This window comes from Podarcis bocagei (assembly GCF_964188305.1).
Source record: "Podarcis bocagei genome assembly, chromosome: 4".
NCBI lineage: Eukaryota > Metazoa > Chordata > Lepidosauria > Squamata > Lacertidae > Podarcis > Podarcis bocagei.
The window spans coordinates 29,535,353-29,562,750 of NC_138128.1; the positions used below are offsets into that span (position 1 = coordinate 29,535,353).

At 43.3% G+C, this 27,398-nt stretch overlaps 3 protein-coding genes across 6 annotated transcripts in view; all 3 read right to left on the bottom strand.

Moving 5' to 3' along the window:
- The window catches only part of GRK7 (G protein-coupled receptor kinase 7), a 46,315-nt gene extending 42,054 nt beyond the window's left edge, over positions 1–4,261 (bottom strand). The window contains exon 1 of the mRNA XM_081190347.1: positions 435–4,261. Within this exon, the coding sequence (XP_081046473.1) occupies positions 435–1,037 (603 nt within the window). The 5' untranslated portion in view covers positions 1,038–4,261. The remainder of the gene's footprint in view (positions 1–434) is intronic.
- Positions 4,262–4,417: 156 nt separating this feature from the next.
- Positions 4,418–10,044, bottom strand: RNF7 (ring finger protein 7). Of its 3 annotated transcripts, none has more exons than XM_081190724.1 (3): positions 9,415–10,044; positions 7,558–7,605; positions 4,418–4,902 (listed from the first exon to the last, which is right to left on the bottom strand). In XM_081190724.1, exons 1-2 carry the CDS (start codon positions 9,720–9,722, stop codon positions 7,593–7,595), a joined length of 321 nt encoding a protein of 106 aa, XP_081046850.1. In that variant the 5' UTR covers positions 9,723–10,044; the 3' UTR covers positions 4,418–4,902; positions 7,558–7,592. The 3 variants fall into 3 exon arrangements, with proteins under 3 accessions (XP_081046850.1, XP_081046851.1, XP_081046849.1); XM_081190725.1 differs by having other exon boundaries at positions 9,552–9,902; XM_081190723.1 differs by having other exon boundaries at positions 9,545–9,817.
- A 1,346-nt stretch (positions 10,045–11,390) lies between these two features.
- Positions 11,391–26,851, bottom strand: LOC308585035 (uncharacterized protein). 2 transcript variants are annotated; one of them, XM_081190524.1, is made up of 11 exons: positions 26,717–26,851; positions 21,061–21,274; positions 19,522–19,674; positions 18,084–18,232; positions 16,529–16,669; positions 16,111–16,235; positions 14,440–14,550; positions 14,071–14,203; positions 13,863–13,969; positions 13,104–13,210; positions 11,391–11,595 (listed from the first exon to the last, which is right to left on the bottom strand). In XM_081190524.1, the coding sequence occupies exons 2-11, from the start codon at positions 21,229–21,231 to the stop codon at positions 11,584–11,586; spliced, it is 1,209 nt and encodes a 402-aa protein (XP_081046650.1). In that variant the 5' UTR covers positions 21,232–21,274; positions 26,717–26,851; the 3' UTR covers positions 11,391–11,583. The 2 variants fall into 2 exon arrangements, with proteins under 2 accessions (XP_081046650.1, XP_081046651.1); XM_081190525.1 differs by lacking the exon at positions 16,529–16,669.
- Positions 26,852–27,398: the final 547 nt, after the last annotated feature.

Below are 27,398 nucleotides of genomic sequence, written 5' to 3' on the forward strand. Positions count from 1 at the left end.
TTACTGTATTTGAAAGGAATGAATGGAGCCGCAGTAGCAGCCGTGTTTCCATTGGGAAACCTATTTCATCTCATGTCTTATTTGCATAATTTATGTTCTTAACACTTACTGTACATTGCCCAGAGAACTTTTTACTGGACAGTATAAAAATACTGTAAATTAAACAAGCAAGCAAACCACATGTAAGACATTTTGAGGAACAAGGAGGAAGGGATAGTTGTGAAAAATAAATGAACCCCTGCCTAATGCTCCTGGGTACATGTTAGTGCAGAGGAGATTATCAGAGAAAAGGCTGAATATGGGCTTACGTCACAAGAGATCTTGCGCATGCAGAGGACTGGCAAGTTGCCCAGTACCTGTTGCCTGCTAAAGGCCATTCATTGCATGGCCTAGGCCTATCTGCTTGCCCAGGAGATGAAAGAATTGCTCCTTACCTCTCCAAAGCCTCCTTTGCCTAGTACTCGGAATTCGTCAAAGAGCTTCTCGTTTATAGGTTGCCGCTCAAAGCCTTTCCATTGCACAAACTTATCAAAGAATGGGCTAGTCTGGAAGTCATCAAAGGGTTTCCCCTTGAGATAGGCATTTGTCTCTTCCCTGGCTGATAATGTGACTTTTTCAAAATCATCCTTGCTAGCTGCCTGGCACTTGCTTGACAAGTCTGCACTGAGAAATTTCAGGTAGCTGTTGCTGCAATTCTTCAAGTACATGTTGACTATGCCTTCTAGGTAGCTGTCCTTGATGTGGTCCTCTGCCAGCTCCCAAGCGACCACTTCGTCCAAAAACTCTCTGGCCTTCAGGTACTCAGGCACCGTTTCCAAGAATTCCCGGAAAAAACTCTTGCCAATGGGCTGTTGCTCGCAAATGGACTCGTAATCCATAGTCATCGACTTTTTGATCTCCGCACATTCCTCAATCTTGGGCAGAGCTAGGTTCCTGCGTCTTTTTTGCATCTCCTTGGCATCCACATCGCCGCTTTTCCTGGCCTCGAGGTATGCTGTGTTGGCGATCAGGTTATCCAGTCCTCCCATGTCACACATCTTGGCGATGTACTAGGGTGGCAGAGCCTCACTGGGGCAAGAACACTGGCTTGCCTTGGGGTGGCTGCCTTGGTATGGCTTTCCCTGCGCCACTGCCTGAGTGTAAGTGCAGGCTACAAACACATGTTAGGGAGACCAACTACTTTAGCATTAAATACCTCTCAAGGATTTTCACTAAGTACCTTTAGGTGTATGTACCATTTGTGGAAAGTGGCTGGTAAGAGGTTTCTCTCTAAGGAGCTTTGGGTTTGCTATCTATAGCTAAATGGATGACAGCCCAGGAGAACCTCATCACGGCTGCCACAACTATCTGGCGTACATTTCTCAACTCAGCTCCTACTCTTCCTCACACAGGCCTGAGACCACTCTGACCTCAGTTTCAACCCCAGGTCCATAGAGAACACATGGCATCATGCCCTTTCAGAGAGCTGATATGTTTTCCTGCCCACCATCCCCGGTACCTTGATTCTCCAAAGCACGTCCACCATGTCTGCACGCTCTGAAGCTGGCTTTTTTAAAGGGGAATTTGAGATTTTCAGTGTTTTGCAGTGCTTCAAAAGAAAACATTCAGCAAAAACGACAGCTCTCTTCGGAACCACATCATTATTTGAAGTGGCAAGTTGAGAAGGAAGTATCAAGGGGTTTAGTCAGATTTCTTTTAAAATGCACCATTCAGTCCTAGAGTGAAAATCTACCTCAACATACAGATACAGATGCCATCCAGGGAAATAGCAGTATGTGAGCTGCACTTTTATACTGCACAAAATCTTCGTTGTTGTCATGGCACAGCTCCCTCTGAAGGAACCCAAATCGGCTTAGACAAAGAGCAAGCGAAGAATAATTGGTGCTCTAAAAATAAGGATGATCCCGTGTACAACCAGAACAAGAGAGTCTGTTTCCTTCGCAACATGGCAGAAGTTTATTCTCATTTCCAAAATATAACTAGGGTGTCACAATTCTGGCTCCTGAAATTGAAAAGCCCACTTGAAACTAAGTTTTTACTTCAGTTCTTCCCTGATTCTGACAGAACTAATGGGATTACAATGGGAGCTGGTAGTGACCCCTATATTTAGATGTCCTAACACTTCTTTACAAAGGATTGCTGTGATTTATTTTAATAACTCTCACACCTCCAGGGCTGGGAAGCGGAGAGGGGAGGGGTCACACTCCAATTGTCCCAAGGGGTCAGTATGCACAGTAGGACCAGCTTTTGCTGTGTTCCAGTTAGAAGAAAACATTTTCAAAGGTCATTTTTCCTGTTCTCATTTGCATTTATCAGGCACACTGTGGAGATCTGTCTAAGCAAGTAACAAGTCCCAATGCAGTCTCAGGCATGTAGCCAAAACAACCATACATTCATAAGGCTTGCCAGTGGACATACAGCTCCTGAAACATGATTTCTGCTCAGGCACACTTTGTACTATATTTTTGTAGCACAAACTGGAACAAAGTTAGTAAATTAATTAATACCACTTCAAAACTAGTCAGTGGCTCAGAGGTTTAGACCAATTCCAAAACAACCCTATAAAGACCAAATTTGTTCCTTCTTATGAAGCTTGACTTACTTTTGATCGATAGTTAAACTGAATAGTTTCCTGTATATTTGTAGTGAAGTGTTCATCTTGTGGCATCCAGGATCATTTGAGATACATGTAGAAGACGGCACTAGGGAACGGGGGCTCAGAGGCTTTGTAAGCAGCATGGAAGCCCTCAAGGGCATCATTGTGCCCATGGGCACCCCAATGGCAAACATTCAGGGCACAGCCAGTAAGTTCCACCACTGCTTAGACTGTATACCAACTTGTGCCTACTTGATCCAGGTTTATGGATACAACAATTTTGCACATCTCAATTCTTATGGAGGGGAAATGTGTTCTTCAGAAGTTTATAGCAAACGGTAGCAGCTTTCATGAAATTGAACTGTTGTAGAGGCGAGACAGAAAGTTGGTTTATGAAATTGCAGTTTTGAACTCAGGTTCATACAAGGATGGAAACCTCAACCTTCATTTAAGCTACTCAGCAGGGGCTGGTATTCAAAGCCTGGATTTGTATGAATGGTGAAATGGTTCATTCAAGGTTGAAGTGGGTGCCAGAAAATAAAATGGTTGTTTCAGCACTGTTTTCAGTATTTTAAATGCTGCAGGTTAAACTCACTTAAGTTTCTGAAACCGAGACTTAAAGGAGCTCAGTCTAAATAAATAAATACATACTTTAGGTCACATGAAGTCAATATTACTGCCTGATTTTCCCCATTATTCTGCTGCTCCTCTTGGGCTATCTATCTGGAAAGATAAGATATACTCACATTGGTCTCATCTTGATTATAATTAAGAACAGGGTTTGCTTATTTGTTTGCTAAGGGGGTGGGAGGGCAAATATGTAATAAATGATTATCATGATCCAAAGGGCTACACGTGAAATGCACTGGGGCTCTCCTGCACCTCCCCTTTCCACAACCTGTCCTGCTATCCACAAAGTGTTTCTGAAGGTTAAGGGGACCGTCTGGCATAGGAATTGTTGCACTGCAATGGGATACAGCCAGAAGGGAAAATTCATACACATGCAAGTATCTGGATCCTGGCAAGCACTTCACAGGGTAAAAGGTTCAAGTGTGAGTGTTGGAGAAAGGGCCATAGGTCAGTGGTAGTGCCTCTGCTTTAATAATAATAATAATTTTTATTTATACCCCGCCCTCCCCAGCCAAGGCCGGGCTCAGGGCGGCTAACAAGCAATAATAAAAACAAATTGAATGAATACAACTTAAAAACAAAATTAAAATACAACATTTAAATATTGAAACCTCATCGCAGGAGAAAGGAAAAGAAAAAAGAAAGAGGGGGAGGAAATCAAATTGGCTCCAAGCCAAAGGCCAGACAGAACAACTCTGTCTTACAGGCCCTGCAGAAAGAAATCAGATCCTGCAGGGCTCTGGTCTCATGAGGCAGAGCATCCCACCAGGCCGGAGCCAGAGTTGAAAAGGCCCTGGCTCTGGTTGAAGCTAATCTAACTTCCTTAGGGCCTAGGACCACTAGGGTGTTGCTATTTATGGACCTTAAGGTCCTCCATGGGGAATACCGGGAGAAGCGGTCCCGTAGGTACATGCATAAGGTCCCAGGTTCAATCTGAAGGTAGGGCTGGGAGAGACTCCTGCCTGAACCCCTGCAGTGCAGCTGCCAGTAAGTGTAGGCAATACTGAACCAGACAGACCAAGGCTCTCACTTCGTATAAAGTAGCTTCCTATGTTCTTACAAGAAATCTGTGAGAAATACATATTTAAGAATATCAATCTTAACCTTATTAGTGCCAAAGTAACAAATATTTATAAATACCTAAAGGAAATATTTTATCATAATGAAAGAAAGCAAAAAAGCAAAAACAAATGCATCGCCAACAACTATTTATTTCAGTTGAATTCCTCAGTTCAGACAAAAATAAGTGGCATTTCTAGCTGGAACTGCTTTGAACATAGATAACTGTGGGCCTCATAAGTTCCAAAGCATTCCTAAACAAATGTACAGAGTTCACACTAAATGTTCAGATACATTCTTCAACGCTGTGTATCTAACTTTTTTGATGAAACCACGCTGATCCCACAGACCAACACAAAGATTTCAAATCCAACTCCATAAAACCTAAATAAATAAAATGGACTCTCCCATGTCGTGAATGCTCCCCTTGTTCATGGGGGAATATGCCTTTGGTTGCATATCATTCCAAAGAAGTTCAAAGAAGAACTGCCAGTGCTTTTATTTGCCTATTCTCTGAACCACCCAGTCCTGTTGGCAGAGGGGGCAGCGGTTGTTCTGTTTCACCCACAGTGACATGCAGCAGTTGTGGAAGGAATGATTACACTCTCCCCAGACCACTGAAAGAAAAAGAAGAAGAAAACTAAGCAAGTTAGAAATGGTTAGAACGAATACAAAGTGCTAGCATTTATCTCAATATATATTCAGTATTGCTGTAGGACTCTGCTTTTTGTAAACAACTGTACAGTCATGGGAAAAACAAAGCGACCCTCTTTGAATTCAGTGGTTTTACATATGAACATGTAATAACAACCATCTGTTCCTTAGCAGGTCTTAAAATTAGGTAAATACAACTTCAGATATGTCATACACATGACATATCACACCATGTCCTGATTTATTTAACATAAATAAAGCCAAAATGGAGAAAACATGTGTGAAAAACTAAGTACACCCTTACTGCTTCCATAGAACTTAAGAGGCCAAGTAGCAGACAGGTGCTGCTAATCAAATGCTCACTTAATTGATCATCAGTAAGTGTGCCCACCTCTATGAAAGCCAACGTTTTAGCAGTTTGCTGGTCTGGAGCATTCAGGTGTGTTATAACACAATGCCAAGGAGGAAAGATGACACAATGCTCTTAGAGAAGCAAGTGCTGCTGCCCATGAAACTGGGAAGGGTTCTAAGGCCATCTCCAACCAATTTTAAGTCTATCATTCTACGGTGAGAAAGATTACTCAAAAGTGGAAAACATTCAAGACAGTTGCCAATCTTCCCATGAGTGGATGTCTCAGCAAATTTACCCCAAGGTCAGACCCTGCAATGCTCAGAGAAATTGCAAAAAACCCCAAGAGTTATATCTCAGGCCCTACAGGCCTCCGCATGTTAAATATTAAAGTTCATGACAGTACAATTAGAAAAAGAAGGAACAAGTATGGTTGGTTTGAAAGGGTTGCCAGGAGAAAGCCTGTTCTCTCCAAAAAGAACATGGCAGCACGGATTAGGTTTGCAAAGTTGCATCTGAACAAACCACAAGATTTCTGGAACAATGTCCTTTGGCCAGACCAGACCAAAGTGGAGATGTTTGGCCACAATGCACAGTGCCACATTTGGTGGAAACCAAACAGAGCATATCATCACAAGCACCTCATACCAACTGTCAAGCACGGTGGTGGAAGGGTGATGTTTTGGGCTTGTTTTGCAGCTACTTGTTTTGCAGGACTTGGAAACATTGCAGTCACTGAGTCAACCATGAACTCCTCTGTATACCAAAGTATTCTACAGTCAAATGTGAGGCCATCTGCCTGACAGCTGAAGCTTGGCTGAAATTGGGTCATGTAACAGGACAAGGATCCTAAGCACACCAGCAAATCTACAACAGAATGGCTGAAAAATAAAAGAATCAAGGTGTTGCAATGGCCCAGTCAAAGTCCAGACCTCAACATAAGTGAAATGCTGTGCTGGACCTTAAGAAAGAAGAATGGACCAAAATTCCTCTGCAATGATGTGAGACTGATAAAGCCCTACAGAAAATGATTATTTCAAGTTATTGCTGCTAAAGGTAGTTCTACAAGCAATTGAAGTACATCATTAGGTGTACTTAGTTTTACACACATAGCTTTTCCATTTCATCTGAGATTGCATTTATTTAATTTTAAGACCAGCTAAGGAACAGACGATTGTTATTATGTCTTCATATGTAAAACCACATAATTCAAAGAGGGTGCACTTTCTTTTTCCCTATGCTCCAAAGCAGTGTCTTCCAGATATAATGAAATACCTTTTTTTCTTGAACAGCAGGCGTTCATGCCATCCAGAATGACACAGAATGGTTTGGGATATGGCCTTGGAATGGTGGGATAAATCTACTTGTTCAAGGAAAGGAAGCCAAGAGTCTGACTGAGCATGTGAGAATTTGGGTGTGCCAAAGTAGTTCAAAGCAGCCTTAAGACTTTACAGCACATGAAGAATTGTTGTCTAAGCTTATTAGCATTTCTTACTCAAATACTTCACTTTTACAGATTTCGCTATCAGCACCAAAAGCTATTATTATTGTGTGGAGACCATCCAAAATATACTTCCAGAATACCAGGCAGAACCTGCACTATTTGCTTTTAAAAGCTGAGGTATACATTTTTATGTTAAAAATAAGTATTGCAAATTTCTTCTATGTGAAGATTTCAACCCAGCACCACTTTTCATGTTCTTGGTTAATGCATTTTAGCAGTTGATAGTGCTTTGCTACAAAAATTACCATGTGCTTAAGTGCAAAATATCAGACTCAGTACTTTCTACATCTACAGTATTTTAAAAGAAAAATCAGTCTGGAATACATACAAATAAGTGGTGGTAAGAATTCAACTTTTTAATGCCCATTTTAATAAAAAGCACAATACAAAAACAGCACCCTTGAAACCTCAAAATCAGCAAGTAAAAGTAAGTTGTGAAACCAATTTTTTGTTTGTTTTAAGATCCCAAGATTTCTTTCAACAAACCATTTTTATGAAAAATGCCTGAAGATACAACAGACCTCACCAAATCAAATGTTTTAGCTTATGTAACTAGTATTTCATGGCTACATACCCATACATAAAAGACAAATTGCAGATTTCCTATGGCCAAGTATTTTATACAAATGTATGTCATTTTACATTAATGAAGCTTTCCTGAATTTTATTGCACAAAAATATGAGCTATTTAGCTGAAACTTTAAAAAGCACCCCACTAAGAAAAAGCCTTTGGTTGAATAACAAGAGAATGAAATCACAACATACCAACACAATCTTCTTGTTTGTTTTCAGCTTGACATCTAAGGCAGGCATCTAGATGTAAACAAGGACAAGACTAAGTATGATGTTCTGAAAGCAGCTCTGAAAAGTGTGTTTCCAAAGCATCTACAGTCACTGGGAAACATTTAATGGTGCGTGCATACTGTGTCATGTAATCTAAGCACCTCAAGATCATTAATCTAAAACTTACCCTAATACACGAACTTCCACTAACTCAGCCACTTCCACACCACAAAAGCTTGGCTCTTCCAACTTACTTTAGAAAATTTAGGGTTCACACTGATAATTAATAGTTTGCTTTCTTTGTGATCTCATCTTTGTCTGAAGGACTATGTGGAGAAATGTAGTGAACAATCCAGTAGTAAATTAATTCACTGTGCAGTAATTCCTCTGCCTAACACATCACTTCTTAGAAGAATGCCCTGGAGCATATACACCGAGTTAGCTCAGTTGGTAGAGAATGAAACGCTTAATCTCAGGGTTGAGGATTTGAGCCCCAGGAGCCCCCTAAAAATTCCTGCATTGGCGGAGGGGATTGAACTAAATGATCCTCTTGACACCCTCCAACTCTACAAATCTATGATCTAGTCCGTGCTGACAGTATGCCTCTGTGTAAGGTACACTGGACTGCTTTGGGAAATTGGCCCCCAAACACAGCCACATTGTTACTTCTGTGGTTATTACAAAAACACCTCAAATGGAAGAAAATGTAACTGGAGGTATCTATTCGTAAACATTTTGGAAACAACTCCACAGGGTTTCATTGCTGTCACCCAGATGTGTAATTTAAGCATACATATTATAAAAGAAAAATTAATACTGCTTCTGGTGAAAATATGAATGGGCATACTACCAATTTAGGGAGCCAATTGTCCATCAACACTGGTCACAGAGAAAGCTTAGCTTTACCAGTGCTTCCCTCAGGCCAGAAAGGGAGTGGGATGTGCCACCATGAAAACGGATACAGCACTAAGAAAGCATCCTACATATAGTGATGCTCAAAGTCAGAGACAGCATCCTTTTATTACAGACACATTAAATCACATATATCTTCAGGAACAACAGCAAATAGAAAAAAGGACTTGTAAAAATGCACTGAAGGATAGGATATAGGATCTGCTCTAGTTATATGTACAGTTCATAAGGGCGATATTTGGTTACCAAATGGGAAAACCAGCCAATTCATTTATTTTGCACAAGCTTACTCATGGGTATGCACATTGTAACAAATCTTACTGCATTCCCATGGTGATATCTTCTGAAGTGAATACATGAAAGACTTGTTAACGTCCAGGCATAACCTTTCATAATCTTATCCTGAACAGAATCATCGAGTCTATCCAGAGAGTCTTATGAAAAAGAGGGAAGGCAGTGGTGGTGGTTTGCTTCCTCAGTTAGGACCTCGGAATCCTATGGCTGTGTTAGGATCGAAAAGGAGCAAGCAGCATGTTCTTCTCTTTAAAACAAAGAATAGACATGCTCCCAACTATTTTTATTTTAGGTCTCTCGTTGTCTACAGCGGCCTAGATGCTCAGGGGGAAGGCCCCATACTTGAGCATAGGAAAGCAGCCAGGAGCCTCTCCTCTGGCCCAAGGGTGGGGAAGGGGCGCAGGGCAGGCCTTATCTCATCAAGGCCCATGGTTAGGCACAGTTTAGTTGCCGGTAGCGTCGGCAGGTCTTCCTGAAGCAGCAGACAAAAAGGCCCGTTCCCCCTCCATCCTAACGGGGGGGGGGGAGGAAACGCCGGCGCCCTGCGGCCTTCGCAAAAAACACGAGAAAATAAAACACTAATATTGCCCGGGCGGGGGGGGGGTGAGAAGAGACACTTCAGGAACCCCTCACGGGGAGGAGACGAGGCCTAGCCCGGCCCAAGCCCGCCCAGGGCGCCTGAGAGAGGACGGAGGAGGCCGCCGCTGTCGCCGGTGTGAGGCCTTTGTTCCGGGGCCCGGCTTTCGCCGCTCTCTCGTCTTACCCATGACCTGCACCCGGCAGATGGCGCAGGTGTCGCACTCGACGTCCCAGCTCCACATGGCCACGGCGTTCCACTTCTTCAGCGAGAACATCTTGTCGACGCCGCCCGACTTCGAGCCCGAGAAACCCGCGTGAGGAGCCGAGACACCTGGCTCGTCCCCGTCCTCCACGTCGGCCATGGCTGGGGGCGGCAGGAGGAGGCGGCGGCGGAGGCGACGGCAGCAGCTGCTCGCTTAACTGCCTGCCTGGCTCCCCGAGCGGCGGAGCGGAGCTCTACCACCACCCAGCGGTGGCGAGAGGGCTGAGGCCTAACGCGGGACGGGGCCTGAGCTCTGTGCGGGGTCGATTTGCAAGCCTCACCGCAGAAACATAGGGTGGGGGGCGGTGTCTTGTGCCACAGGCGCAAAATCCTCCGTTATAGCCCGTGTTAAATAAGCAGGGAAACGTGCCGCCGTCTCCAGCTTTTGTATATGCACAGCTGCAGTGCCGGATTTATGTATAAGCTAAACAAGCTATAGCTTAGTGCCCCACTCTGTTGGGGACCCCCCCAAAATAATTAAAGGAAAAAAACCCCTGGATGTACATTTCCAAAATATAAGATGAAAAACAAATAAAATAAAACCTACATACAGCAACAGTGTTTTGTATTTTGTATGGACGTATGAGGTCCATAAATTACCATATACATAGGCGCCGACTCCATGGGGCCTGAGGGGGCTCGAGCCCCCTCAAAAAAATTTTTTGGGGGGCTCAGCCCCCCCAATAATCTCGGGCGCCCTTCCAGCAGAGCGCCGCCGCCGTCCCCGCCTCCTCCCCACCTGCTCCTTCGCCAGCCAGCCAGCCAGCCGCGCGCCCTAATCGGAGAGCCCCGGCCGTCCCCCGCGAGATTAGGGAATCCCCGGGGGCGGGGGCTCCTGCCTCGCTGCTTCGCAGCACCACCGCCACTGCCAAGGCACTGCCGGAAATCCTGCGAGAACAGGGGAATCCCGACTGGCCACACCTCCCAGCCAGCCAATCGGCAGGCTGGGGGGCGTGGCTTGCCCTATTTAGGGCCGGAGCCACTTTATTTGCATATTCATGAGCTTATTTATTATTCATGAGCTTTCCCGGGCCCCCCCAATATTTTTTATAAGTCCGCGTCCCTGACCATATAGCATATATTCAACCAAAGAAAAAAACACAGCTGAATATATAAAGGGCCCCATTACCTTCAGTAGCTTAGGGCCTCATCAAACCTAAATCTGGCCCTGAGCTGCTCATATATATGCATAGAAAAAGAGGGTGCATCCTTTTATCACGAGACCAGAGTGTATGTTGCCAAGTTTATTTACTCTGTGTAATGCATTTATAGCCCTTTTTCTCCAAGGAGCTAAAGGTGGCGGACAAGGTGGTTATCCCCCATCTCATTTAATCCCAACAACAACCCGCTGAGATAGGTTAGACTGAGAGGCAGTGACTGGCCCAAGGTCATCCCCAGTCAAGATGTGAACCCTAGTCTCTCAAGGCCCTAGTCCAACACACTAACCACTTAAGTGGCTGCTCATGTGTACGATGCCAGTAAAGCAGGAGGTTATATTTTGCTTTGAGACCAAGGACAGGAAACATCCTTTTCAAAATTCTGCCATAATTTGTTATATGCACCTATGAAAGCCTGATTTTCACTTGGAATAATTCACCTTTTACACAGCTGTTGCGCACTAGGTCAACATTTTCATTGAGCTATCCCATCATGACCCCAATATCTGAACTTATTTATCTATAGTTGATCTGTGATTGACATACATCTCCAAATAGCAATGAAAATCGAAGAAGAAATGATACAAGTGTAAGTTGTACTACCAAGAAGGTGTTTTTTTGGCAGTTGCATACTTTTAATCCAATAAAATGGAAGTGGTTGTAAATAGTTATAAAGTACTTTCACAATAAAGTAGTATAAACCGTCTTTGTAGTATTTCAAAGATTAGAACAGCATGTAAACAATTGCTGAAGTATGTTAACCTCTTTGAACCTAATTTCTGCAGGAGGCAAATCCGGACTTCATCACTTGGATTTCTGTAAAATACAAAACAAAACACATCTCAGAAGATTCCAATAAGAAGCAATTGTATGTGGAACAAACGAAAGTAGCTGGATACTAAGGTCTAACACACCAATCCAACAAGAGGAAGTGTACACACAAGTCGTCTCTCCTTCCTTGAAGGTTTTAAAGCAGATATTAGATGGCCATCAATCATGTATGATCTCGTTAAGATTCCTGCATTGCAGGGGGTTGAACTAGATGACCCCTGGGATCCCTTTGAACTCTACAGTTCTATGATTCGAAGCAGATACTCTGCAGACATTTCTCTCACCTTAAGAGCCCAGTGCAGGAATGGGGGTTCCATGTGTACAATTCCAGTCGGGACAACTAGGGCAGTGCCCTTCATAATGTCCTATTAAAGTACATGAGTGGGGCCAATAGAAAAAATGGGGTTGGGGAGTGGCAAAATCTACCATACACTGCCCTGCGTCTGCCCCACCAGGCTTAATGGAGACCAGCTGCCACTGCCACACTCAGGTTGTCATCACTATCATCAGTCATTGTTCCGTTGGAAAAGGGAAGACCAACCTGATCTAGCCATCTACACCCTCTTCCCACCATTTCCACACATCCTTATCTCCTGGATCCAACTTTTTAGCCTGGAGAAATTGTTACATGATGACCACAGTGCAGAAGACAGATCAGGATGGTTGGCTCTCAGTCCAAGACACACTACTCTAGAGGCCCTTGCTGCCTCAATTCTCAAGAGGCAGCCAGGAGAAATGGCGGCAAATGAGAGTTCTGGGAGAGGGGAAGCCAAATGGCAGTTGTTACCAATTAAGCAGATGGAATGAACATTACTCTTGCAACTCTCTTGGATGACACTATATGGAATAGCCACCAATGGATTATTTCACTCAGTGCAACTCATTACTGTGGAAAGAATTTCAGAAAATAAACATGATATTCTACTAGTTTAACTTTAGTTCTGAGACTTAATACACAGAATTTTGTTCCTTTCCCTTCCTCCCATGGTTTGCAGCTCTCCATCAATTATTTGTTACTTAAGATTGTGGGATCAAGGTCTATCTATACTTTGGGGAAAGACTGCAGTATTTCTATTATGCTGATGACAGTACAGTCCATGAAGGTCATATTTATCTTCATTTATCATTAGCTCAGTAACCTTTGTTCCTAAGCAAACAGCAGCATCTCAGTGCATCTTTGTATTAACGAAGGAGCTTTATTAGTAGTGTCCTGGCAATGGGGTGCCCTTTCTAAAGAGGCCGGGTGCCTGTGCTACAATTCTTTCAGTGCCAGGCAAAAATATGATTCATGCAAGCATTTTAACTTGTTAGAATGTTAGCTTTTAGGATTTTTATCTGTTGTTTGATTATTGTATTTGTACTGTGAAACCATGGGTTCTGCACCACCCTGAAATCTTCAATAGGACAAATGTGGCATATACATTAAATGGTGTATGTGTGTTAATATGTGTGAATAAATAAATAATGAAATAGGGGGAATCAAATTATTGCACCTTTTTCTTCCTCCTTTTTGCTGTTTTTGAACAATTCTTGAAAATTTCCCTGAAGGTCATTGATGACATCTGGGGTGTTACCTCAATGTTTATGTGTGGCATTTTGTCTATAGAGACAAATAATAATATTCAATCAGTCAGTCAGTATACCATAAACAATCATTTTCCATAAATACTCATAACCATGAAGAACATTTAATAGTAAACAATGAAGACTTGTCTGCACACAAGTTTTCATCCCTGGGTGATGACAGAGTCTGACCGTATGGATCAGGGAAAGCCTACACATAAAGATAAGCCATTACAAATAACTTTCAATTTTTTCTTGGGTTGTCACTATCACAGGGATCAGTATTTGGTTAAATGAGAGAAAGTTCCAAATGGGATAGGTCTGAGCAAAGAAGGTAATATGGTGCAATCCTAGGTATATTTGCTCAGAATAGTTGCACTTGGTTCATTCGGGCTTATTCCAACATAGTTGTTCAGTATCAATACATGTACCTCAGGTTAAGAACTTACGGTAATTCATTCTGCAGGTCCGTTCTTAACCTGAAACTGTTCTTACCCTGAGGTACCACTTTAGCTAATGGGGCCTCCTGCACTGCCGCTGCTTGATTTCTGTTCTCATTCTGAAGCAGGGTTCTTAACCCAAGGTACTATTTCTGGGTTAGCGGAGTTTGTAACCTGAAGCGTCTGTAACCCGAGGTACCACTGTATAAGCTGGCAAATCTAAAGGTTTATTGACTGTAATTATCCCACCTTTCTTTCGGTCCTTAAGAGCTTCCAATATGTTGATTGCACTTTGTTCTCCTATAGCATTGCCATCGATATCAACTTCTACTAGATGGTCAGAGTACCTGATTAGACTATGATAGAAAATATTAACAATGAAAATTGTTTCACAGTTCCACAGTACCATAAATGACAGTAGAGTGTTATACCATGTCCTGTTAATCAGTTGCCTTACCTAGTCAACAGCTGCACAAACTCTCTGAGGTTTTCTTCTGTTTGACGAAACCTTCCATCTATGGCATTATCAGCCAAATGCAGCCTAGCTAACCATGGGCCAGGTTCAGGTTTCTTACTTTTTTTCTTTGAGACTGCAAATCGTAAGCACATAATTATTATTTCTGATACAATGAAGATAGGCAACTTCAGGTTACTCTGCATCCACTACGGCTAGTTTTTGAAGCTGCATTCACATGACGTAAAATACAATCTGTATCAATTCTGTAGCTTGTTGACAAATTTGTTGTGTTTTTCCTCAAATCAGCTTCAACTAGAAAACTGGATGAAGAGTAAGCGGTAGTGTTAATATTTATCTGTCTTATTTTACCTTTCCGTTTCTTTTTCTTCCTACTATTTTCCATTGTCGTAGGACTATTTGTCTTCGAAGTAGTGTTCAGATTCACAACTTTTGAGGGAAGATCTGCATCTTTGTTGGGTGCTGAAAATGAAAAGACAGTAAGTTTAAATTTTGTTGTTACAATTTCTCGCAGGCCCTCCTGAAAGATGCTCAGCATCCAAATGAGTGCAGCTACCCTGCCTGAATTGTGCTCTTTGAGCTCCTGGATGTTGAGTTATATGAGTCAGTTTTAAATACACTTGGAATCAAGCATTGCCACAGTTATGCTGTGGGGTGGGGTAGAGGGGAGATACTTCTATAACTGCTTTGACTGCCCAAATCCAATTAAAGAACTGCTTGAGTTAACTCCAAGCCTATAAACCTGATCCTTCAAAACATCTGCATGACCGCATCATTAGGAATCTCTGATTCATGCAGCAGCCTCCTAACCATCAGCACATTTTGCTATTTGCAGACATCACTATCTAGCACAGGCTGAAGGACTTCGCCCTATTGCTTCCTGCACTGCTCTTTATATCCGAAATCAAGTCAAACTATACGGAACGGCCCCTTTTCTCCAGAAGCGTTGCAGACAATCATGGGATTGCAACAAAAGACTGGTATTTCCACACTTAGGCTCCTCAGCTAGGATGCCTTCTTTGCATGTGCCTTCTCTTTTGTCTTAACTGACCTCTCCCGGAGCCAGTTCCACTGGCTGCTGCTTGTGGGTTTGCTTTGTAGCTCTGCAGCTTTGCCTCCATTTTCAGTAAATCCATGATATTCCCTTTCTCTTTGTTATATACTAAGCTTGGATCCTAGAACAATAGGCAAGTAGGATCCTAGAATGTAACAACTGATTGGCCTGCAGGAAAAGACCAATCAGGCTCCAGGAGGGAAGCAGAGCCAGCCAATCAGACAGGACTCATTGTGTAAATAACGTATATAAAAGCTTGAGGTTTGGGGGGCAACTCATTCACTGTTTTACAAGCTGCAATAAAGAGCATGAAATCACTACAGGACTTCGAGTATATTTCACTCTTATTTTTAAAACTAAAACAATGGGAGGTTCTTGTAGAGTTTTCACCATCCGTTCATTCCCTGTCAAAGCCAGACCTGAGAGCTGTGCAATAGCTTGTGTAAAACATCAGGCAGAACATCAGGCTGTGCTTTGATGCGAAACACAGTTCTGGACATGAACCCCCAGAACCACCAGCAATTTGCTTCCATATATACTTTATATGCATTGCTCTCCAAAGCCTGAGTAGATCCTTGAAACTATGGCAACTGATTGAAGATGAGTGAATGGTGTCCATTTTTCCTTTTTTGAAACACTCAGTTTCTATTCCTCCTGTTTGTTCTTTTCACTATTTTTCATATAGACCTGTCTTAAAAACAGCCCAAGAAAATGCATGGCCATAATGAACTTTGTCCTGCTTGTATTGTTTTTAGTGGAGTTTTGCCTAGAGCTGAAATATGTAAATGCTTGGGCTGTTTTAAAAATAGCAAATCATACCATTTAATTTCAACATTTAGAAGGTTACAGTTGCAATCCCATACACACACCTACCGTATGTGTAAGTTCCATAGAAGTCAATGGAACTTACTATGTTACAGGATTGCAATGCAAGTTGCATGAGTGAATTGCCCCAAAGGCAATCCTACCTTCAAGGCTGAGTTGAGCATTTGCTTTCTTTACTTGTCCAATGCTTTCTTCAAACTCTGCTATTGGTCTGAGGAGTTCTATGGCACCCAAACATTGCAAGTGATTACCATTCAGGAACAAGTTGCTGCAATAAACAATTTAAAATGATTTCACAGACAATGGTTAAAAAGAATATTAAGTTTTATTTCAACATATTTTCTTGTTTTTAGATGCAGATTTTTTCCCCACTACAGAAATTTTAAACAAAACAGAAAAGACTTATTTAGTCTATTTACAAGCTATATAGCAATCAAAGATGTTAAAGCAGTAACATCAATGCAAACAACAAAAACAGCACAATCAGAATAAAAAAACTCTAAAACAGTTCAAACCCAGCTCTAAATCAATCAATCAATCAATCAATCAATCAAAACATACCAAATGGCAGTTTGGACTACAAGAGTTGCTAATGTTAATCCACTTTTGGGCCCTAAATCACAGTAGCAGAGGCTCAGAGTTAAAAGCTTTCTATTCCCATCTAATCCATCAGTAAGTCTATTGACACAGTTATCACCACATCTGTAAAGAAAACAATAAATTAGGTAGACAACAGTTTAAAAGAAGGCTGTTTACTCCTACCTTAAACATATAGTTATTTAACCAGTATTCTAGTATTGCACATAGGTTTGATTCTAATTGAAGCAAGCAAGTCATTTAGATGCATTCCTGGAAAGACTTAAACTGAAAAAATAAGGGAACAATACACAAAAAGCTGGCATAAAGTAAGCTTGGTATAAATTAAATTGGTGTGAAGTACAACAGATCCAAAAGAGCAGGGCTACTGCTGGCTGAGCCAATATAAGTCCAGCAGAGGGGAAACAAACCTTTAAAATAGTGTTTGAGTTACACCATCCTTTTTGCAATCTTAACTTATGCTGGGTCATCAGGTCACATGACAGAGCTAAATGGGTTTAGGATCCAGCCTAAATCCACCCTCTCTGGTCCCACCTCTGCCATGTCCCCAGAAAGCCCCTTTTTCCTGGGTTTAAGACAAATTACTATTAGCTGGACTTGGTTCAACCAGCTGGTCCTTGAGATTTACATTACATTTCCATCAAGGCATGTAAGAGATAATTGACTGAATTCAACAACCTGGTTCTATTAACAGAAGCCAGACTCCCATTAGTGCAATGGGGCTTCTTCCCACCAGCTTACCTCCATGCCTCCCCTAAAATCTGCTTTGGAGGTTTGGGAGATACCATAGAGTAAGTTGTCCTGCCAGACTTAGCTATGTCCACTTCCCTTCACCTGGGGAAGAACTAGGTAAGAGCAGGGACGCGGACTTATAAAAAATATTGGGGGGGCCCGGGAAAGCTCATGAATAATAAATAAGCTCATGAATATGCAAATAAAGTGACTCCGGCCCTAAATAGGGCAAGCCACGCCCCCCAGCCAGCCGATTGGCTGGCTGGGAGGTGTGGCCAGTCGGGATTCCCCTGTTCTCGCGGGATTTCCGGCAGTGCCTTGGCAGTGGCGGTGGTGCTGTGAAGCAGCAAGGCAGGAGCCCCCGCCCCCGGGGATTCCCTAATCTCGCGGGGGACGGCCGGGGCTCTCCGATTAGGGCGCGCGGCTGGCTGGCTGGCTGGCTGGCTGGCGAAGGAGCAGGTGGGGAGGAGGCGGGGGACGGCGGCGGCGCTCTGCTGGAAGGGCGCCCGAGATTATTGGGGGGGCTGAGCCCCCAAAAAAAATTTTTTGAGGGGTCTCGAGCCCCCTCAAGCCCCATGGAGTCGGCGCCTATGGGTAAGAGCTTGTTCTCTTCCAGTCTACCTGAGTTCAGCGTGTGAAGAGGTTTGAGCTGGTTGCTCCAGCTCAACCACATGGATATCACAAGCCACTCTCGAGTTCCGATACCAATAATCTAGGAACTCCTACATTGCTTCCACAGCTCCTCTTTTCTTTAGGGTGAAGAAGTGAAACTAATAGTTTTTCTTACTTGGTATAATCCAGAACAAGAGAACTCAGACGGCTGTAAGGCAGAGCCATTCCAAGTCTCTCCATGCTCCATAGGTCTAATACGTGATGAGTTATTTCTAATTTGGAAAAGGGGTAGATGGTACGTCCATCCAGTTCTAGCAAGATTGCCTAAAACACAAATAAGAAGAACAAAAATCCAGATTTATCCAAACGATTAACGCTTCTAATTTGAATTCTTTGCGTGCTTTGAAAGTGTTCGTACTTAGCCTAGTCCTGCCACACTAAAAGCATAACATTCAATATTCCTGGACACCATAGTTCTGTATTTAACTACATGGTATGAATATGATTTGATGTAATATTTTTCACCCTGATGTCTATTCATCCTACCTTTCTCCAGTGCTAAAAATGTTAACATACACTCTCTATAGTTTACAAAGAGCTACCATGGAATAACAGTTATTTCTCCACTTGTAGTTCCCTAGATGGTGGCCAACACTCTAGTCAGGGAAGAGGATTAGACTGACGAGTCAGATGGCTATATATCAGGCCTGTCCAACAACTCAAAAACTTTGGCTCCCCCCCAAAAAGCTCCGATCAATCCTCCAATGACAATGGGTAGATCACTGCCAGTTTTTTTATGCTGTGAGTAGATCGCAGTCTCTTTGGAGTTGGACGAGCCTGCTATAGATCATCTGTCATGGATGCTTTAGCTGAGATTCCTGTATTGCAGAGGATTGGACCAGATGGCCCATGGGTCCCTTCCAACTATACAATTCTATGATTCTATGATCTGTGACACATTGAGGTCCCATGCTTGGTGGTAAGCAGATGTGCATACTCACAGGTGTCTGGTTGAGTCATCAAATTTACCGGCAACACTGTCCTCTAGACCCACTCTAACCTACTCACACTTGCATATTGGGCCAAGGGCTAGAAAAATGCCATTGGTTTCTCTGGGGTCCAAGAAACACTGTTCAAGTGCCTTTGTTCTTTGCAAAAAAAATTTAATTTAGCTGCTTCCAGGTCCAGAGCTAGCAACAAGTGAACTCTTGTCAGCTTGATGGTGAATAAGTTCAGCAACAGCAAATTGTTCCCCACTTAAAAGATCATCCCAAGTGTAAGATGCCTTGGAATATGGCATCCATAAAAAGGGCTCGGGCATTCTGGAGAACTACATTTCCCAAGGTCCCTGGCACTTGGGTTACAGGTGTTGCAGCCTTCAAGCAAGGCTTTTTGTGGTTGTAGCCAGTGGCAGGTACTGTATGCTTTGTGGGAAGAGAAGGGAGAAGCTGCGATGGCAGGGACTCTGAGTCTCATTTCTCCCATCCTCAATAATACACTGGCTCTGTCCTACAATGACTGAGAAGCTGATGTCCAGACTGTATTTATTTTACTTTTTGAGTTGGTTGTGAAAGTCTCAGGTTCCTTTACCAATGGCTTGTGTTCAAACTTACAAGGTTTGCAATATCTTGAGGATATAGGTTAATTCCACAGATACAGAGCTCCTTCCCTCGCCGATATCGTTCATCTCGGATAGTCCTCAGTAAAGGAGTGAGATAAACTGGATGCACATTTCTTGATAAGCTCTCTACATTTGTAAGCACAAACTAGAGAAGAAAAAGAAATGCTTGATAACAATCCTGCCACTAAAACTTTACTGATTCCTTTTATTTTTTCCCTCTTCCCTCAATTTCCTCAACAGAACTTCCAGCATTAATATAAACAGTAGAGATGACAGAGGGCATCCCTGCCTTGTGCCCTTCATAATCTCAATGTTTTCTGTAACAATACCGTTAATTATCAACCTTGCCTTTTGTTTAAAGTAAATAGCTTCTATTCTATATCATTATGGAATGGGATGTCCCTATTTTCATTGGAGAAATGTTGGAGGGTATGTCTTTGGCATAGGCATCATGTAATATATAATTATTCACACTGCACTAGTGTGTCTTTAGTGCTCTTTCATAATAAAGGAGCCATCAGATGTTCAATCTGCATGGTTTAATTTAATGGACTTTTTAGCAAATTGCAGGGACGCAGGTGGCGCTGTGGTCTAAATCACAGAGCCTAGTGCCTGCTGATTAGAAGGTCGGCAGTTTGAATCCCTGTGACGGGGTAAGCTCCCGTTGTTCAGTCCCAGCTCCTGCCTACCTAGCAGTTCAAAAGCACGTCAAGTGCAAGTAGATAAATACTATTTTTCGCTCTATAAGACGCACCAGACCATAAGACACACCTAGTTTTTGGAGGAGGAAAACAAGAAAAGAAAAAATCTGAATCCCAGAAGCCAGAACGGCAAGAGGGATTGCTGCGCAGTGATCCCTCTCACCGTTCTGGCTTCTGGGATAGCTGTGCACAGCCTCTTCAGGGCAGCAGGATGAAGGCTCCCCCTGCCCTGAAGAGGCTTTGCACGGCGAAGCTAGAACAGCGAGAGGAAGCGCTGCACAGCGATCCCTCTCGCTGTTCTGGCTTCTGGGATAGCTGCGCAGCCTGCATTCACCCCATAAGACACACACACATTTCCCCTTACTTTTTAGGAGGGAAAAAGTGCGTCTTATAGAGCGACAAATATGGTAGGTACCGCTCCAGCAGGAAGGTAAACGGCATTTCCGTGTGCTGCTCTGATTCGCCAGAAGCGGCTTAGTCATGCTGGCCACATGACCCGGAAGCTATCTGCAGACAAACGCTGGCTCCCTTGGCCTATAGAGCGAGATGAGCGCGCAACCCCAGAATCGTCCACGACTGGACCTAACGGTAAGGGGTATCTTTACCTTTACCTTAGCAAATTGCAAATATACAAAGAGAGAAGATAACTTCAGGTTAACCTACCTCAGGAGAGAGGGCAATAGAGTTGCTAATCAGCTAGAACCATGCTTTCCTCTAAAGGAATAATTTGTTGTTGTTGATTAAAAAATACAGTTGGGGTATAATCCCCTACATCATTTGGTTCTAATTCACAAAGGCACGTCAATTTTTTTTAAATAATCCATTCTTACCTTAGTAATGAACATATCATTTGTTACACATTGCTGTAAGTCCTGTTTGATAGTTGGACTGACACAACTTTGGGATGCCGTGCAATGCTTTTCATAAGTTTGCAGGAACTTTTCAAGGATATTCATAGCTAAGCCGGCTTTAGGTTTTGGTTTGCCTTTTAGCTTTGGCATGACTTCTTTCCTTGATGTTTTCAGTTGCCACAGAATGTGGACTCTGAAAAAAGAATAGTAGGTTTGAGGAGCAAAGGCAAGAGGTTGTAACTTGCAGGCCTTCCTTAAAGAAATCCATTGTTCTTAAATAGATTAGGCTTCTATACCAAAATCAGGAAAAGGAGCTAGATTCAAGAAAAAAAATAACAAGTCATCTGTCCTGGTATGAGGCTGTGTACACATTTGATATAAATTATATATGTGTGTACTGCGAAAGTTTGTTTTAGGGTATCATGTGATCGATCTCCATACTAGTGATCTGATGAAGCAGATTTTTGAGTCCCCCATAGTCTAATTTGAAGGTGTAGGTGCTAATCCTAAATCTTTGGGTTTTATCCCTCTATGGGGATGTATGGAGAGCTCCTCTGTCAATGTAGTCCTTTTGCCATCCAAGCTAGTGTTCAAAATTCTCCAATGTGTCTAGTCCTTTCAAGGTGTTCCACCCCTTGCCCACCAATAGGAATAAGAGATGCAGATGACCCACCAGCTTCACCTCATGGTGTGATGGGTGCCTTGACCAATAGGAGCAGGGGCACACCTCTGACATCGAAGAGGGTTCCCACACAGCAAACACCCCAAAACTTTTACACAGATATAATAGTAGGAAGCAATAGCTTTCATAAACAGATCCTGTGTTATTGCTGAATTCACACATATTCTTTTGTTGGAGAAAATAATAATTTAATCAAACTGTGTTTTGATTATTCTGTTTTCTTTTGAGTCTATGGCCTAGCTAAGCTAAAAGGGCCTGTACCTGTCTTTTACAGTACAGAACTAGCTGCTCTTAGGTACTGTACATAGTGAATGTCTGTTCCTGAACACTGAAAATAATAAACTGTTAGAATCTATGGTGGGCATTGTATGCATGAAAAGAGAATCAGCCAGGCATGGCAATTGTGATTAATCTTGAATTGTTTTGTAGACTGATGAAAGAGGACATTGGAAGACATTTAATGTACAGGAAAATTAGTCAAAGTCTTAATAAAGAAAGGCACTTGAAAATGATTATATGTAATCACATGTTATGATGAGGGCTGATCTGAGGAGCCAAATGATTTTGATTGTTTCAGGATGATGGCATTGGCTTGGAACTATTAAAATTGGTGTGATCCATTGATCAGTGAAATTAAATGACGTGTGTAGTCTGCAAGTGTATAAAAAACATTGCGTCAGATGTGGTTCTTTGCAGCCTTCTCCTTATTTTTGAGGCTGTCCCTGTGTACATTTATATTTCAATAAAGGCCTATCTTTTCACTTGGAGTCTGCATCCTTTTCCTTTGGGTTTATGTGAGGGTAACCTCCAGTCTAGGGACCCCCTTTAAATTTATCCAGCGCATTAAATTCCTAAACTCAGTTTACTGCACACAGAAAACTGAAGCAACCCACAAGCGTTTCAGCTGCCATTTGGATTTATTAGCACAATACACCAACCAGGCAGATTTAGTCTATACAGCAGCACTGGTTGCCATAGCAATACCAGCCCTGCATCCAAACAGTCTGTGAGTAGGATGTTAGGACTACTGTAACTGCCTCTGTCAACAGACCAGAGCGCATAATTCTGCTACACAGAACAAGCTTGCCTTTGTGAACAATGTACCAAACATAGGAGCCCCAATCACAACCCAGTACAGAGGTAAGTGTGCTTAAGGCCACTGAAATCAATGGTGCAAGGCTGAAATTACATGCTGAATTAAGTTACATGCATTTCCCCGTGGTTTTTCTCTCTCCCCTACTGCATACTCATACACAGCTGAGAAGGCTGCAGTCTTCAACATAAGACTGGGGTGGGGGTAAATGGTTGATTAAAACTTTCAACTCAGGCCATTTACCCATTCAAAATCTCCCCTTAAGCTGATTTTCATTGTATGTAGGGTGATTTCGAGTAGGGGCTTCATTTTGAGCAGGGGGAGGGAAATGTTGGAGGCAAAATGATAGCAAAATCCCTGTTTCATCCTTGCAATGCAACTCTATCCGCTTGGTGGAGAGAGAGATGAACATTGGGAAGAGCTACGTGGCTGTGACTTGTACATACAGTGCTACCTCGGGTTACATACGCTGCACGTTACATATGCTTCAGGTTACAGACTCCGCTAACCCAGAAACAGTACCTTGGGTTAAGAACTTTGCTTCAGGATGAGAACAGAAATCATGCTCCGGCGGCACGGCAGCAGAAGGAGGCCCCATTAGCTAAAGTGGTGCTTCAGGTTAAGAACAGTTTCAGGTTAAGTACGGACCTCCAGAACGAATTAAGTACTTAACCTGAGGTACCACTGCTGGACACTTGGTTTTCAGTATTTGAGTGTTTTACTGGCAATATCAGTTTGCTAATTCACTTTTTTGCAAAGCTTTTATGCATCTTGGTCATAAATTCAACTTCATTATATAAGAAAACATGGGAAGCCAGTTGTTAACATACTGCTATGAGTTGGGGGGGGGGGCGGCGAGTGGCAGTATGCTGAGACCCTTCTGATTCATGGATCCAGCAAGGATTCAAATGGTTGAAACAGCCAGACAGTGTTGTTGGCATCCACCTGTCTTGAGAGGCAATGGAGTGCACCTCTGGGGACGAAGTCCAGCTGCTGCGTTACTGGCACTGAAGTGACCTCCCTGGGATGCAAGCCTGGGCAGTGTGTATGGAGTCCCTGGGCTGCCTAAATCAGTGTTTCCCAACCTTTTTTGGGCAAAGGCACACTTGTTTGATGAAAAGAATCTTGAGGCACACCACCATTACAGCCCCGTGACGTCAGCGCGCAGCGTCACGCCGGGAGGGACGCACGAAAGTGTAAGTTTCAATTTTTTCCCTCCCCCTTGCCGGGGAACCTCCAAGCTTTGGGGGTGGGGGGGGGAGGAGGCAGCAAAGTGAGGCAGGAAGGAGAGCGCGGCTTGGCTGGGTGAGCTTTGGCAGGGGCAGGGAATGAGAGCCGCGAGGCGGGCGCTGCGGATGGAGGCGCTGCCCGTCAAGCTCGCAGGCAGCCAGGCAGGCAGACGGCGAGAGCCCCGCGCTGGGCGGCCTCTCCTCGCCACCGCCGCCCCGCCTCTCGCCGCCCAACTCGCCCGCCTCCCTCCAGGCAACATCTCGCGGCACACCAGGCAACATCTCGCGGCACACTAGTGTGCCGCGGAACAGTGGTTGGGAAACACTGGCCTAAATGACAAGACACACACGCCACTCAGCCTTGCTGATGTGGTCCAAAAGGAAGCAGAGCAATACGTTTGGCACCAGTTTAGCTGCAGGAGTTGCTGGAAGGAGGCGTACAAGGCACCACCCCACTTTGTGTAGGATTTACGCCTTAACCTTTCCTTCTCTTGAAGATATCCTGCAAAGCAGCAGCAGAGGTTTAGGATCAGGGTTTTCCTTCTCCTAGATGGGCTACCTTCCCAGGTTGATGAGCAAACCTCTTGATAATGGCCCTTAATAATAATAATAATAATAATAATAATAATAATAATAATAAATTTTATTTATACCCTGCCCTCCCCAGCCAAGACCGGGCTCAGGGCGGTTGACACCAGGTATAAAAACAATTGATTGAAATACAACTTAAAAACAAGATTAAAATACAACATTAAAATATGAAAATACAGCCTCATTTCAGTAGGAACTCAAATCAAAAACTTTTTGGGGGATGAAAACATCAAGTCTTCACCAAGGCCAACTATCGAGACTGGGCCTATGTGGGCCAGAAAAAAGCCAGGCAAGTTCCCAAATAGGAGTTCCATCACATAAGGAGAAAAGAAAAAGGAAAGAGGGGGAGGGGATCTAAATATATAACAAAAGAAGTGCCTCTATGCCAGACAGTAAATAGGTGGGACCCCCTCATCAACTTGCTGGTAGTTAGAAAAAAGACACAACCCAGAGGTGAGTTGTGTGTGTGTGTAAGTTAGAAGTGGAAGTGGAAGCCTGATTTCTGCTTGCATCCAAGGCTGTGGCTATGAGTGAAGAAGCAAGACCTTCTTGGGGTGTTAATGCTGTGAACCCATTCATCGTGGGCTCAGGTTGTATATATGTGTAAATAAACCATATATCATAGAGATAATGCAGTCTCTGCTGGCCTTCATTCCAAAGGAAACATGAACCCTCGATAAGAGCCTGCGACTCCTGGATTCTCGCACCACTTGGAGATAGGGATGGTGTGCAACAATATGAAGAGCCCTGCATCTTCACAAGCTCACAAGCAGGATCTGAGGGGAAAACCCCATTTGTGATTCCCAGCAACTGGTGCACAGCCTCTGACAGTAGAGGCAGAACAGAACCTTAGTAGCCACAGAGCCTTAGTAGAACAGAGCCTTAGTCTTATCCCCATCATTTTATAAAGGTAAAGGTAAAGGTACCCCTGCCCGTACGGGCCAGTCGTGTCTGACTCTAGGGTCGCGCGCCCATCTCACTTAAGAGGCCGGGGGCCAGCGCTGTCCGGAGACACTTCCGGGTCACGTGGCCAGCGTGACGAAGCTGCTCTGGCGAGCCAGCACCAGTGCAGCACACGGAAACACCGTTTACCTTCCCGCTAGAAAGCGGTCCCTATTTATCTACTTGCACTTAGGGGTGCTTTCGAACTGCTAGGTGGGCAGGAGCTGGGACCGAAAGACGGGAGCTCACCCCGCCACGGGGATTCGAACCGCCGACCATACGATCGGCAAGCCCTAGGCACTGAGGTTTTACCCACAGTGCCACCCGCGTCCCTCATAATTTTATAGATCTGACCAAACCTCTGTTTTTCAAAGTCACAATAGACTGGAACTCTATAAAACTCTAGTAAAAACAGCTGCTGGAAGACTCTAGTGGCTGATTTAATGGAAGATAAATACACTAAGCAAACCATGGAAGTGGGCTCCCTCTCTAAAACGCCTGATAAAACCAGCTATAAGAATTGCATATTCACATGTTCTAAAGCACAGAGACATTTCTAACTCATTATTAATTTGTGTCACTAACTCTGTAATGTGTGTGCCCAAGATTTACTGTTGAAATAATAAATCACCGAAAAGCCCTAAATTGGGACAGGGAGAAGACACACACACATACAGACCATCTTCCTTACATTTGCCCCTCGGGCTTTATTCATCATCACTGCTACATGACATAAGGCGGCATGCAAACCATTTCAGCTCCCAGGACCTGCTGCTTGGGTACGGCGGCTGGCCAGGACTTGCACTCGATAACTTTCTAAGATTGCTGGGGCACAACTCTAGTTCTGCCATGAGGGAAGTAGGGGTCCAGACAGCTATACTGCACACAGGCAGCTCAGGCATGGGCACAAAATTGCTCCAGTCCTTATTTAGCTATTGGAATGGCCATTATCCCAGGAGAATATGGAAGCCATAGCATCTGACAATAAGTGCACTGGCAGGGTTTTATTTTTGGTTGGATTCTGCAGGTCAGTCCCCAGAAGGAAGATGGGGTCAGCTTGGCTTAGTTTGCCCAGTTGGAGGAAGGAATTGTACTTACCCACTTTGGTAAACACACCAAATATTGCAAAGGAGCTGAAGTCTGGCAATTTGTAGGCTTTGTTAATTCTCAGAAGAGTGGGTACAGTGCCCCTCCCACCCATCCCGTTTACCCTTTGGAATTTCTCTCTGAATTTCTCCTGCGCTTCCTACAACTGGAGTGTTTTCAGGTCACCTAGCAACCTTGTGACATGATTGAGGAACAGAGAAAGCTTGTTTTATTTAAAGAGCCAGGATTATCCTGCATTTCAGCTCATATAACCCTTATTCTTGTCTGTTTAATCAGGGATGTCTTAATAACAGAAGAAAGTGAGACGAGATTGAGAGTGTGCAGAGAAAGGAGAGGATTTATAATTTTACATGAATAATTTTTATTATTATTTTGTACCTTTTTTTTACCCTGATCTTGCAGAACACTAAAAAAATAGAATTAACTGAAATACCATCAGGTTACATTCACAACCAAATTGTCTCCCTTGTGCCTTAGTTTATGTGCCCTAGCTAAACTATCAAATTATACAGAAGTATGTATTTGAAAGATGTGTGTTAACATTGAACATTGAAGACTACATTTGTAAATCTCAATTTCTTTATTTGTATGTGTAAAAATCAATTTTTACAGGAAAACATTCCTCATAACCAATTATAATAATTAGCATGCAGAAGAATATTAACCTCACTGA

Coding starts and splice junctions, on each gene's coding strand:
- RNF7 (XM_081190723.1), bottom strand. CDS start 9,722: ATGGCCGACGTGGAGGACGGGGACGAGCCAGGTGTCTCGGCTCCTCAC. Junction 7,606..9,544: donor CTGCCGGGTGCAGGTCATGG/GTAAGACGAGAG, acceptor GTTTACATCTAG/ATGCCTGCCTTAGATGTCAA. Junction 4,903..7,557: donor CAAACAAGAAGATTGTGTTG/GTATGTTGTGAT, acceptor TTTTTCTTTCAG/TGGTCTGGGGAGAGTGTAAT.
- LOC308585035 (XM_081190524.1), bottom strand. CDS start 21,231: ATGCCAAAGCTAAAAGGCAAACCAAAACCTAAAGCCGGCTTAGCTATG. Junction 18,233..19,521: donor CTCAAGATATTGCAAACCTT/GTAAGTTTGAAC, acceptor TTTGTGTTTTAG/GCAATCTTGCTAGAACTGGA. Junction 13,970..14,070: donor TTTGTGCAGCTGTTGACTAG/GTAAGGCAACTG, acceptor TTTCTATCATAG/TCTAATCAGGTACTCTGACC.